Below are 14401 nucleotides of genomic sequence, written 5' to 3'. Positions count from 1 at the left end.
TTGGTATATGTAGTGAATGTTTGTTCAAAGTATAGTAAGGCGTATTTGTAACTTTGGTGGAAAATTACAAAGAAATATTTATATTCCAATGGGCTTATAGTTGTGATGAAATTATTGATGATGTCGATTTTGTAGCATCTTATGAATCATGGAAGAAGAGTTCCTGAAGAACTTATGTACGACATATTAATATATCCATCTCTGCAAATTTTATATTTTGAATATTGCAATTATTATCAAACTCTTGAAAAGTCAATGAGACTACATCATTGACATGTCAACCTGAAGTTTGAGCTTATGAGAGTTGGTGAGATTTACTATTTGAATTTGCAGGAAAACTATTGTATTAATTATGAAAAGTCTAGAGGATATCAATGGGATACTTATCCGTGTATATAATTACATGTGTTATAATTCATAAGAGATTGAAGAACGACATTAATAATATCATGTGTAGCCATCAAATTATTATTAATGAATGTTTGATCAAATAATGATCATCAATTTCCATTATTCACAACCTCTAGAAGAAGGCATAATCGTATAAGTTTAACTATTAAGGCAACTTTATTAAATAGAGATTTGGAAATGAAGACACTTTACATGTTCATGTGAAGACTTGAAGATGCAAATTCAGTTTAGCAAGATCGATGATCAAGGAATGATATTCAACTACATATGAGAAGATATCCAACCAATTCATTGCACTAGAAGATATCAAGCTATGCAGTCATCAGGCCGAGGGAGAAAATACGATAGGGTTTTTCGTGATAAGGTTTTAATGTGGCGCACTCTTCAATAATGGACATCCAAGAGGGAGTGTTAAGAAATATTTATAAATGCCCATTATATTCTTGTACTTTCTGAAATATTATAGGTTTAGGGTTAAGTGTTCTATAAGAAAACCCTAGCTATTATATATATATCCCTTACTTAATGGAAGAATATACAAATCTATGCTCTCCCCAATTTCTCTCATATTTCCTTTATTTCACAACGCTCCCCTTTTTTTTTTTAGTCAATGACATCAATTACCTACTATAATTAAGTTATACACAATATATTCACCAAATCATATAATATAATTATGATTATATTAATTCATATACTTTTCAATAATTAATATTTTCCATTCTATGTAATTTTAGACTACATATCTAATGTAATTTTAAATAATTATAGAGTTTTCAAATTTTTTACGTACTATACAAACCTAACATAAAATTAAATTAACTTAGATTACAAAAATATACATCTAAAATTTAAAAAATATTTTCCAAGGAAAATTTCTGCTAAATTTATTATAATAATAATAATTAAAGATTTTTGTGAATACAACAGGTAAAACATGTACTTCGTATTAGATTGTATCTATTGAAGCGAAAAGTATGACAAGAAAATTTTAGTTTTTTTTCTCTACGAGAGATAAGAAATGAATAAGTCAACTTCTCTTACATAGTTATTTGTTGCAATATTCATTTATTTTTCAATTAATAAAATGAATTTATAAAAAAAAATACAAATAACTTTAAATATTATTCAAATGCTGTTCTTTTAGTTTTGCATCGATCAATAGTAAATGAACCCTTTATTATTAATTGAATTATTTTTGTTTTTTTTCCCTTCGAAATTAGTAATTTGATTTATAAACCGTGCATCGCACGGATACTATACTAGTAAACTAAATATATGTAAGTCCTAACCTTCAACAATAACTAATTTAAAAATTTAGTCTCCATTATGTACAATATTATCAAATCTTTATACCTATACACTTTATACCACAAAATTGAAAATAAAAAGAAGTCAAAATTTTAAATCACCAATCACTAAATGAAAAACCAAATTAGATTATACCATTGACCATCTACTTATTACAATTAATCCCGCGGCAAGTCTAAACTGTTTTATTCTCTATTTTGCATTTAATTACACAACCCGCCCACAGCTACCCCCTCCGTTTTTAAATACTTGTTCTACTTTTCTTTTTCATCCGTTTTTAATATTTGCTCCATTTCCTTATTTGGAAATATTTAACTCGTATAATATTTAATTCATTTCTCTCATTTATTGGACTCAACATAAATCATAATTTATTAATTTTACATTCTCTCTCCTCCAATTCTCTCAACTACTTTTGCTTTTTACAATTTTTTTTATTCTTTCCCATACCCCACTACCTTCATATTTTAAAACTTTCTCCAATTTCTTCTAAAATTCTACACATAAAAAAATGAAACAAATATTTAAAAATAGAAGAAATAGTATTTATAAATATCAATAAGTACAAAATAATAATATTGACATTTTGAAAATACACATTAGTAAAAATTTACGAATAATGTCAAAAATCAAAACGTGTTCCCTCGTTTTAAAAGGAGAAAGTAAGCCTTTGATGTTTACTCTAGTACTCCGTAGATCAATGGGGCCAGCCCGTGTTGTTGGTACACAAACATCAAAAGTAATTTATTTTGTTTTTGAAAGAAAAAAGTCAAAAGTAATTAGAAATGAAAGAAAATGAATAGAGAGAAAGAGTCAAAGAGAAGACATTGATTCACAATTGTTAGACTTTAGAGGTTGAAGAAGAGCCGCAGTATGCCAAGGGTTTTGGGGAGTGATAGGAGAAGCCATTGATTTAGCACGAAAAATGGACCCCAAACATATAGCTCGAATTCTGGTAGATTTTCTGGAAGTGGCCATTACTTCTATTGTTTTCCACAAAGGTGTTTACCCTTCTGGTATGTTGTCCAAGAAATGAGTTTACTTAACTAGGATATTTGTTTCAATGATTAATCACATTCTTCTGAATATGAGTTTATTTTATGTGAATGAATTTGTAATTAGTATTATGTGGAATGATGGCTTAATTTATGTGAATGCATTTGTAATCTGTATTATGTGGAATGATGGTTTAATTTGTATGATATTTAAGTCTTTTCTTTTCGTGGTTGTGTTGATTGATATAGGAGGATTCGAAAGACGAAGATACTTAAATATGGTGGTTCATAAAGCAAAGCATCCTGAACTGCAAGAGTACATTCACTCTGCTGTTAATGGACTCTTTCCTTTCCTTGAAAAGGTTTCTTTCTGATTTCATGTACTATTTCCGTTATATATTATGTGCAACTTTTGAATTTTTTTAATATCACAAATAATTCCCAAAAGTTGCACATAATATGTAACGGAGGTAGTATTTACTTTGCCTTTGACGGCTGTTTGATAGGTGGCCTATATAATGGGAATAGAATGAATTTGTATGTAAATTTGTTAGGAAAATCAAAGTTTATCATCATGATGATGCTAGTTCACCCCCAAATTGTCCATTTTTCTATATAAATTTTCATTCGTACCTCCTCCCCAAGTGGTAATGGATGGTAATAAAAATCATGTTGAAAACACATGCTTGAGGATGAATTGCATTACAATGTCAATTTCCTTCCTAATTTACACTTCAAGTCCTTTCCAATTATCACCATTTATTACCTGCTACCTAACAGGCCATTTGAAAAAGTATGTGTGTGTGTGTGAATACAACATCATTAAGTCAGTAACTGAGCCCTTTCTGCATTTTAGGGATCTGTTGACAGAGTAGCAGTTGTATTCTTTGATTGCGAGGGCAATCCATTGGAAAGATATAATTTCAAGCTTCAAGTGAATCAATCTTATGGATCGAATGTGGAAGAAGCTGACCTTGAATTCTCTCTTAGATCAGTTCTTGTCAAGCTCTCTTTGTCTAAGGACCTTGTTAGGGTTCTCCCTGGGGGTATGAGTTGAGAAGTCTGCCTACCTATATATAAGTGTCAATGCTCTTTTACTTCAGAAACTCAAAATTTCTACAGTTTATTTACTTTAATTTCTTTGTCTTTTTGGGTAGGAATTTTTCTTTTATCTCTAAGCTTTTGTGGGTCCAGATTGCAGGTGGGAAGTAACCGCTTTTTTCCGTTCTGAAGCTCAGATTAGTGCAAGCAATGATCTGGAGCTATGGATACCAACAGACACAAAGCAATGGCAGAAAGCTCCACTGATAACTCCTATAAAGTCCATGAGTTCTGAACCTCTAGGTTTACAGTTGTATATGGAGCATCCTGCTTTGCCTGAGCAAGAAGGTTGATCAATCTAGTTCTACTTCTAATCATTATTACGGTAAATGTTCTAACCTTTTCCAACTTTTTTAAAACTGCCGGAGGCAAAGTTTCTAATCTTATGTATTGTATTAGTGTTGTATGAATGTGAAATATTGGTACACTGTTTGCATTTATCAACACTAATTCTGGTCATGATGGTCAGACATCTCCTGACAGTTTCTGTCATTAAAGAGAACCTGGTTCTTATGAGTATATGTGTCAGGGAAATATAAGCTCCAAGGGCCTATTATTATATAGGTAGAAGAAATAAAATAATCATTGAGATGTGAATCTGGTTAAACCGTTAAATTAGGTTGAGTGAAATCGTAAATTTTTAATGATCTACAAATGTAAAGTAATAAATCGTCGACTTTTCCTTTCTATGGGTAATGTGAAACAAGCTTTGAGAAGCTTAGAAAATATACAGAAAAACTGTTGTAGGCACCTCATTCTTATGAGAATTTGGGGTCCTTTTAGTTCAAGTTGCCACAAAGAAGGTGCATGTATGCAATCAACAAGCTGTGAAACATAATACCTGAAACAGGACTACAAAATAATACTGCAACAAATGAAAATGAGGGGGTAACCCTGGATTGAACTGGATCAAATTGGTCACTCTCAATAGTATTGAAATAACTTCCCTGAGCAATAAAAAAAGATCCATAAGAATTGTAAAAATTAAGTACATCAGTATGAACTGAAATTAATGTGCATTGGATTCATCTAAGTGACAACACAATCTTTTTAACCAAGGAACAGAGGTAGAACAAGCCAAGTCAAGAGCACTTTAAGGTTGTGACAAGGTGCAACAGAAAGCTAGAGTTGCTAGACACCAGAGAGCAGAGACCACCCAAACTGAATTGAAGCGCTAGAATAAGGATATATGGGAATTTCGATCCTTTAGACCATGCTCATACTGGCATATGCCTTGGTTAGTTTAAGAGGCAACAAAGGTGTAAAATTAAGCTAGGATACAACAACTTGAGTAAAAACTGGAAGTGGAGAAAATGGAAGAAATGGATGAGATTTATGATTGATAAGGAAAATATGTTAAAGAAGAGTTCAGAAAAACCCATATTCCGACCTCTACACATCAGGCTGGGCTTGTTACCACAATCTCAACAAGCTGGAAGATGTAGCTTACAACCTGGAACTCAAAGTACAGGTCCAAGCAGAAAGAAGAGAAGCTGTTAACCATAGAGGCATCCATCAAGCTTTTTGTAGGTCCTTACATTCAGTCTTAAGGAAGCTTTGGCTGCTAAATCCTGACAGCACTAGCTGGAAGTTGAATTATCACTGCACTAGCAAACTGCGGATTCTTAGCAAACCAACCACGTCTTGAAAAAGGAGAACCAGTTTATCTAAAGGAGAAAGCTTAGTAAACAGTTAAAGCAAACCCAACTAAATTAAAAACCATGCATTTTAATATTCTCATAAATCATAATGATATTTTGGTTAGCTACCTTGGAATTTTGGGTTCATCTGTTGTAGGGAGTCTAGCCATAATTAAGTTAGGGGAAATATAAATAAGAACCTCGTAAAAGAGGTTGTAGTGGATAGTACTCTTTACAGTAGAGAGTGATTCTTATAGAACCTCGTTTACAGGCATAGAAACCAGTACAGTTACTAGTTCGGATGCATTACACTTGAGAGTGATTCTCTTCTTTAGGATTGAGTTATCACTGCTACTATTTAGTCTAGTGTGCGAAAAGCTATAGCTGTATCCATAGCGGACTTTAGCTTCAGGTGTGAAAATGCTCAATCCCTACCTAGTGTTTCATAATGTAAACATCTAGTAATCTAGCTCCTGCACTCTGTGAGAAGTGAAGGCAAACTAAACGCCGGTACATAGCCAGTGTGTGAATTAAACTATCCATTGTGTCGCTTAATTAGCCTAACTCTTAAACTGTAGGGTTTCAGACTTCACCTTCTTGCACGTCTTAGTGTCTACTTTGTTAAGCTAGTCCACGTAAGATAATCCTTGAATCCAATATTGAGTGATAAGCTTTTTCAAGCTTCAATGGTTCCAATAGCCTAGGGATGACAATAAATCGTGTTTGGATTAGGTGTTGCGTCACAACTCTTGCCATCTGCTTCACCTTATTTATCCTCCAACTGCTTAAATCCTTCATCCATACCCGTCCATTCATCATCCATGGATGAATTTTGTGATTAATGGGTGATAAAAGTAATAAAACATGACTTGAAATAAATTCCAACAAATGTTTGTTTCACAAATAAACAATTTTAAGAAGTAGCACATACATCTAGATAGCATCCAAAATTCCAAAGAAATTAAATTAAATTAATATATATATATATATATATATATATATATATATATATATATATATATATATATATATATATATATATATATATATATATATAATATATTCACATGAGCCTTATGCGTAACACTGATTGGACATTAGTACATAAATTTTATCAAGTTTAACAATTCATACCATTTTCTATATTGACTAGTCATTTCACTTAACTTCTTAATTGCCTAATGGAATTTCTTCTACATTATAAAAGGCCGGTGATAACTAGGTGATGGATAATACTTCCTCCGTTCCACAAATATTGCAACAATTACCACTTTAGGAAATTTCACTAAATTGCAACATTTTTCTATTTGCACATGTTTTCTCTCTATACCTCTCCTCATCACATGGATCTCTAGCTTTATTCCTCTCTATCTCTCTTCTCTTCTTAAAATCCGTGTTCCATCCCTATATTGCAATATATAGGGAGTGGAGGAAGTAATATGATATACACCATCACTAGATTCCGACCTGATCGTAACTTGCTTCTCATTTATTTATGTCAGGTTTTCTTCCTGCTAGGAATTAGCATGTTTACAGCACCCTAAAAATGGCAGAAAATAAGAAGAAAAATGGTGATCATATTGATAAGATGGAATTACACTAATTCAAATGATTATTGCACTTTCGAGAGGTGGATGCTCTCCAAGTACGAGCTTTTGAGAGGCTCACTCTCTCCCAATAACAAATCTCACAATATTCAACATGTCCTTATTCTTCCTAATGAGGCGTTTTATGGGAAATTCCCCCTAACAAACCTGTAACTTATTCCCTAAGTTACTATTTATAGACTATGACTAACATGCCCTCCCCTAAAGAAGAGCTCAAATCAGGGGCCAAGAATGATGGTGAGTGGCTGTAGATCTGATAATTCTAGCAACAGCTGATCGGATGGCGGTGGTAACATCGAGTTTACCTATGGAGAAGCAAAGTCAGTGGTAGCCCTTTTAGAATGGCGTGTGGAAGGTGATTTCCAAAAGATCCCGGATGATGCTTGAGTATGGTAGAAACTCTATTAACTTGGGAAAGAAGACAACTCTAGAAGATGATGCTAGTAAGGGCAATATGGTAAAAGACCAAAATGATGACAAGGGTAGTAACAAAATGATGATAGCTCGGGTCACGTGCATCCAAAAAAGGTGAATTAGGAGAGAGCCACCAAGCAAATCCAATTAAAATTGGTGAAGTGATGTTAGAGTCAAGACCCACTTATTTTAAGTCCTATTATTCTTTTGAAAGTGAAAGTCAAGCAGTTAAGCTTATTGACAATAGACCCATTTTACAGCCCTACATGTCAGCCTCCATTATCCTAACCCTCTTTTACGACAGAGCACACCTTCTCATAATCCATTAATTAGCCCCAACGTTCTCACCCATTCGTCTAGCCCACAATATTCCAACTTTGACACTAAACACTCCACCCAGCGAGGACTATTGTCTAGAGCTGTCAAAAGCTAACCCGACCCGAAATACTGACCCAAACCCGATTATTAATCGACTCGTAATACCGACCCAAACCCGATCATTAACCGACCTGTCTGAACCCGGAAAAATGGTGACCCGAACCCGATCTGACCCGACCTGAAACCAACCCTAGACCCGAGTTAACCCGAGAATTTGAAACTCAAACCCGAACATGAACTGACCTGGATATGACCCGACCCGAATAAAATTCGTAAATTATTGACCTAAACCGAACCCAACCTGAACCAAAATTGACCCAAACCCGTTTTAACCCGTCAAAACCCGAATTTAACCTGACCTATTACTAACCCTACCTGAATTCAACCCGACTTGTTCCTAACCCGACCTGTTACTGACCCGACTCGAAATTCAACCCAATCTGTTACAAATCCAACCTGAAATCAACTTGACTTGTGATTGAGCTGACCCAAAATCAACTCAACTTATTATTTTATACATCTTTATTATTGTAGATATTGACTAGCTAAATAGAGATATATGCTATATATATTGTAATCTACTTGTAAAGTCATAACTTCGTAAGGCTAAAACTAAATTATGTTAATATTGAAAGTATTTTGTCTTTACTTGAACCGAACCCGTAAATTATTGACTTGAACCGAACCCGGATTGAACTCAAGAATAACCCGACTTGGAAATGACCCGACCTGAATATAACCCGCAAATTTTGACTTGAACCGAACCCGACTTAAACCCGAGAATGACCCGACCTGATTATAACTCGCAAATTATTGACTTAAAACCGAACCCGAGAATGACCATAACTCGTTTTTACCCGTGAAAACCCGAATTAAATCCGACCTATTATTCACCCGATCCGAATGTAACCCGACCTAAACCCGACCCAAACCCGATAAGATGTATGACCCGACATGACTCGACTCAAGCATGACCTAACCCGAACCTGACCCGCATAGGTTACGACATTAACCCAAATTACTTCGTGTTGACCCAACCCACACTTACCTGACCCAAACCCTACTCGTTCACCCGAATTGACTGCTATACTATTGTTCATCCTTTAGGCCACAAACCAATCTATTATGCCTCCAACTCTACCATCCTACTCCTATCATCATTCCGTAGCAAGTCCCAGAGAAAAAAAATTTATAGCTCAACCATTGAAGGATGAGCAAAACCTCACTATTGAGGAGCCTTATGACAAGCTAAGCAAGAGTGACAGAGATCATCATTAGTGCTTCCAGTCTCGGGAATCAAGTGCTGACTACTATCCACCTTGAGGACAAGGTGAATGTTTGGGCGGCAAGTAATGTAAGGAATCAATATTTAGGGGAGGGCATGTTAGTTATAATCTATTAATAGTAACTTGGGGAATAAGCTAGAGGTTTGTTAAGGGGATTTTCTATAAATAGGCCTCATTAGGAAGAATAAGGACATGTTGAATATTGTGAGGTTTGTTATTGGAAGAGAGTGAGCCTCTCAAAAACTCATACTTAGAGAGCATCAACCTCTCGAAAGTTGAATTATCATTCGAATTAGTGTCATTTTTAGTGTTGTAAACATGCTAATTCCTAGCACATCCATTTAGAAATGGCATCCTTACTATAGACTGTTACAATATTTCACACTTGATTACTATAGACTGTTACAATATTTCACGCTTGGTTATATGGTTTTTTCACTCTAATTTAAATTTAGTGGGTTGGCTCACCCAAGCCAATAAACACATGATATTTGAGTCTTTAAGATTGTGAGCTACGTTTAGTTACAATTACAAAATTCTTGTATAATCAAAACAGGACTTTAAAGAAGAGAATTACTCTCAAGATGCTAAAGATCTATACTAACTAGCAAGATTCTTGCATGATTAGAACACCAGGAAGGAGCTTAATTCATCCATGAAGAAATTTCTTTGTAAATATTAAAAATTGAATAGCCTCAGTGGCTTTATTACAGTTTCTTGTAACTTGCTAGGTAAGAAAAACCTTAAATGTTGTGGATGACCTCTGGCTGTGGTGAAATGTTTAGGCTGCCTGGTTATAAGACTAGATGAGTTTGTTCTTTGTTGCAGATATAGTGCAACTCCATACTATTTTACTAAGTGAACAGGTAGATTTTATGGCTCAGTACACAGTTTTTAAACTTCCTTGTCTTGGACAAATGAGGTAAGCACTAAGCAAACAGATCCCCATTTGAAGTCAGTGGAATATTGAACATCCAGAGAAATTATCAGCTGAATAGCATTGGAGCAAGTGAGGATGATAACCTTATTTACCCTAAACAATTTACTGAACCTAAGACTCAAAAGAATTTTGGTAGAAAGGTCAATCCCATAAGAAGACCCATACATGAGTGCTTAGAGCTTTAGACCTCTATTAAACACGATAGTTTGAGCAGTTTTTCTGTTGTGCCATCAATAATTATCTAAAACATTGATATCTCATGATTGTATCATCATAAGTGCATGGAGGAAGAAATATCACTTTATTACATGTTATTCCTAATGAATCATTCACTGTACTCCCTTAGTCCCTTTAACGTGAAACTTCAGAGAGTAGTTTGTCCAAAACTCTTAGGCACTCTCAAATTAAACAAGTTAAGATCCAACCTTTGAAGAAGAATTTTTTATTTTTTTATTTATTTTTTTCAGGAAGTTCTAACCTTAAAGTTTGTTGGTCTTATTGCGGAAAGAATTCGCTTTCATGTGAAGCTTGGGGTTGACAAAGTACTTTCCTAGTCAAGGCCAAACCCCTGCCTTCATTAGAAGGTATAATCATATCCTACATCTTTCCTATTCCTCCATAGAGGTCCCATTTTCCTCTAGAAAGCATGCTTTCTAAAACGTTCATATCCCCCTCATAACAATGAGTCCCAACTCCCTAGTGTGGCATAATGACCAGCTAGAAGGATGCAAATAAGGACTCTGTAAAGGAGAAACATCAAAACCTCAATTGGAAAGATGAAATCTTCTTTAAACACTTTAGTCAACTAAAGCTCATTATCTGTATTTTTATTCACCTTTAAATAATCAAACCCCGCTATTTTCTGTTTTAGATTTTCCTTTAATCATCCCTAACCCCTTTTTTTTTTTTTTTTTAATTCAACTCCGCCAGTGGGTTTCTCGTTACTCATTCCCAAGCCTGGATAAAGGCAGAGGGTTACAGTAGGCTAGTGACATTAGTGTAAAACTTTGTCACATCGCTTGACATCGAGCTACAATGATTGAGAGTACTATTAGGATTGGTGACCTCATGGGAGGTCTTCATGTTGGTTCATGTAGCCGACCCCTCTTATGGAATTAAGGCGTTCAAGTAAGATAGAGGGTGATTATCTTACTTTTTTTCACCTTGCTTAACATTTCAACACGTGTGCAAAAGGCAAATGTGACTTTTATTTGGGGAATGAGAGAGTGTGATACATCTATAAAAAGGATGTTGCCTTAGGACTTGTTCTCTTCAACTTATTTCAAATACTTATTACTTATTCCTTAATAAATTCAGATCAAACCAGCAGACCAGAAACATTATCAAAACTTTTAATTATCATTTACTTATTGCTAAATATCGTGAATTGTCTATTAAATAAAATTTTATGAAAAGTTTCATAATGAGACGAACCTAACAAGATCCATTTTGATAATGTTTTTCTTTGTGGATTAAATTAAAATGCGGTTAAAGTTTAGTCAAATTATTAAATCACATCAGATTAGATTAGATGACGAAAATTTAGATTTGACCTTAATAAAAAGATTAAAAACAATTAGATCTCCTTAATTTAGGTGAAGAGAACAAGTTCTTAGCCTTTACTTTAAATTGAACTGCAGTGATATCTACATCAGCTCCTACTTCATATACTTCCTCCTCAAGCATGTCTGATGAAACAGCTGCTACAAATTCATCCTTAAGCTTTTCCTGGGCTGCAGCCATCTCAAGCCCTTATTCCCTGGCTTCAGCAAGTTGAACATCAAAAGCTCTGCTCAGCCCTTTAAATGTTCACTAGTACCATGTCATCAGCTCAATTCCAATTTTTACTTCCTACATTCAATTTTCAACTTGGCAATATTGTCTTTGAGTTTTTGAGTCGTGCAGATAATCACTCAGGTTTGAATTTATGACACTTCCAGAACTCACTCATATACTTCACCTTTAACTCAAAGAGTGGCATGTTGGAAAGGGTTTCATAACAGGTTTGGGTTAGTCCACTATTCGAGCATTATTAAAAATTCATCTTGTAGCTATTGATAGGTTATGGACCAACATTACAACTTTTAGACAGTAAACCCAAGTAATCGACTGATTGTTCGAGGGACAATGAATAGATGGAAAGGGTAAAATTCTTTCAATAGGAAGTTGCCATACAATGATTACATATAAGTAATGTACTTTCATGTGTAGTATCAGCTAGAACAATCAGCATGGTTGTAGCAGCTTGTTTTGATAGGCGTTGAAACCAGCCATGAAGATCTGGTGGTTTTTGATTGCTGGCAGCAAGTAGATGTTTAATTTTTAAGATGTAGAAAGATATAGATCAGTGTACAATGTATAATAACTTGTAATTGTTAATGGAGGTGATTAAAAATCACTAAACTCACCAAGGATGATCTTGGATTGGTAGAGCACTTGTGTTATTATCAAACTGATGGAGAATGAACTCAACCTGTCCGATTTTTTTCAAATGACGGCATATGTGAGACTGTTTATGCCTTAAAGTGTAAAGAATCCCAACTTCTAAATTACAGTGTCGTACAAGTAGTTCATTTTTTTATTATTAGAATACCCAAATGATTAATATCAGTTCTCTAAACTTTAATACTTGCAAGTTTGTGTCATGAAGGAGAGACACAAATTTTGAGAGTTTGTGTAATAAGAGTACAGAATATTTGATATGAAATAAACAAACTTACAAAAGCATACATATTAGTGATGCTACTCCATTCATGCTTCATCGTCCCTTGTTTTAAAATTTTTTTATATTATTTATTTATTTTTAACTTTTTTTTTTTTTTTTTTTTTTATTCAGTGCTCTAACACATATGCTTGAAAATATTGTTGACGGTAAAATAATGACAGGCTACCAGAAAGTTGGATCAACTCCGAAGAACAATGCATAAGCCAGTCATTACACCTTTGATTGAGTCATTAGCGTCTGAGCATCAATGGCTGGTTGTTAATCCATGTATGTTTAGCCCATCGAAGAACAGAAGCCGTCTACACATTGGGTGTTTGTTGTATCATTGGCCCAGTCATGTATGAGTAGTCAGGATATTTAGAGTATGTATGAGTAGTCACTCCTTAATTGGCATGAATAGGTGGTTTTTTCTAGGTGGTTTTTCCTGATTGATACTGCGACTAAAGTTTTGAAGTCTTGGTTGTTAGAATACGTCGTTGCAGCCTCTACACGTTATTGTGCAGTTACTGCCTATATACTGATTTTTTTTTTCCTTTTTATACAATAGAGTAAGCATACAAAACACGAGACTACTACTTATCTCTAGTCATACTTGCTAGATTTTGTGTAGTCTTACACACAACATACAACTACTACAACAACGCTGATAATTAGAAATACGAACACATAGGCCCCGTTTGGCAATTGGCTGCTGGCTGTTGGCAGTCGACTGGTTTGATTGGCTGGTTTGACTGACTGTTTGTATTGATTTTTTTGTTGGTTGTTTGACTTTTTATTAGTCTAAAAACATGTTTGGTAAAATTGGCTGTTGGATGTTATTAGTAACTTAGGTAGCCAAAAGTCAAAAGCTATTCCAAGTAGCTTTTTCATTTTGGCTTAAAAGCCTGCTTTTTAGCCGGCTGAAAAAGCCATTTACCAAACACAAATTTTGGATGTTTGACCAAATGAAAAAGCCAATCAAAAAGCCAATGAAAAGTCATTTACCAAACAAGCCCATAAACTATTGTTAAGCTTCTTCTTTAGATGATCGAAGAGATTTCTGAACGTATTACCCTTCCTCTTCATACCTGCATGAAAACTAGATTTAATGATAGGATAGGCGTAATTAGGTTGCAGACACTTGCTTCGTTTCCAAATTTCTTCCTCTAACTCTCCTCTTTTGATGATTGAGAGTGCTAGTCATGGCTTTGGAGAAGCTTTTCCTCCTTCATTTGCTCTTGAGTTCAGATGAAGGATGACTAATGCTTTTCCTAGGAGCAACAGACTACTATCTTTCACTACATGACCACGAACTTGATACTCATCCTTGTTGTAAGGAATTTCATGGGGCAAGTGAACATGCTCTATTTTCTCATTAACAAAGGCACTTTCATCCATTGATTGATGATGACTTGTTTTGATTGATGTCATCATCTGGAAACACACTCGAAGTTGGTATCGAGTGAGAGACCACTGCTTCCCACAAACTATGTTTGTGAGGGATCTCCATCATGATATGATTTTTTGGGGTGAAGGTATGTACCTTCAATATTGACAATGAATGTGGTTGATAGAGGCACAACTCTTTCCCTTGCCTCAACTTATCTATATCTG

General features: G+C 34.6%; 1 protein-coding gene across 1 annotated transcript; it reads left to right on the top strand.

Moving 5' to 3' along the window:
• The first annotated feature begins 2519 nt into the window (after nucleotides 1–2519).
• On the top strand, nucleotides 2520–13355 carry LOC145584961 (DNA polymerase zeta processivity subunit-like). The gene is made up of 5 exons (XM_081641742.1): nucleotides 2520–2738; nucleotides 2967–3079; nucleotides 3574–3763; nucleotides 3912–4143; nucleotides 12970–13355. The coding sequence occupies exons 1-4, from the start codon at nucleotides 2648–2650 to the stop codon at nucleotides 4109–4111; spliced, it is 594 nt and encodes a 197-aa protein (XP_081497868.1). The 5' UTR covers nucleotides 2520–2647; the 3' UTR covers nucleotides 4112–4143; nucleotides 12970–13355.
• Nucleotides 13356–14401: the final 1046 nt, after the last annotated feature.

Source organism: Chenopodium album, chromosome 16 (genome assembly GCF_948465745.1).
Source record: "Chenopodium album chromosome 16, dcCheAlbu1.1, whole genome shotgun sequence".
NCBI classification, from domain to species: Eukaryota; Viridiplantae; Streptophyta; class Magnoliopsida; order Caryophyllales; family Amaranthaceae; genus Chenopodium; species Chenopodium album.
Note: the sequence above shows the minus strand (reverse complement) of the source record. Positions and strands in the feature narration are given on the sequence as shown.

Excerpts from the sequence above, each read along its gene's own strand:
- LOC145584961 (XM_081641742.1), top strand. The coding sequence starts at position 2,648 with ATGGACCCCAAACATATAGCTCGAATTCTGGTAGATTTTCTGGAAGTG. Across the intron at positions 2,739-2,966 it reads CAAAGGTGTTTACCCTTCTG|GAGGATTCGAAAGACGAAGA; the intron begins GTATGTTGTCCA and ends TGATTGATATAG. Across the intron at positions 3,080-3,573 it reads TCTTTCCTTTCCTTGAAAAG|GGATCTGTTGACAGAGTAGC; the intron begins GTTTCTTTCTGA and ends TCTGCATTTTAG.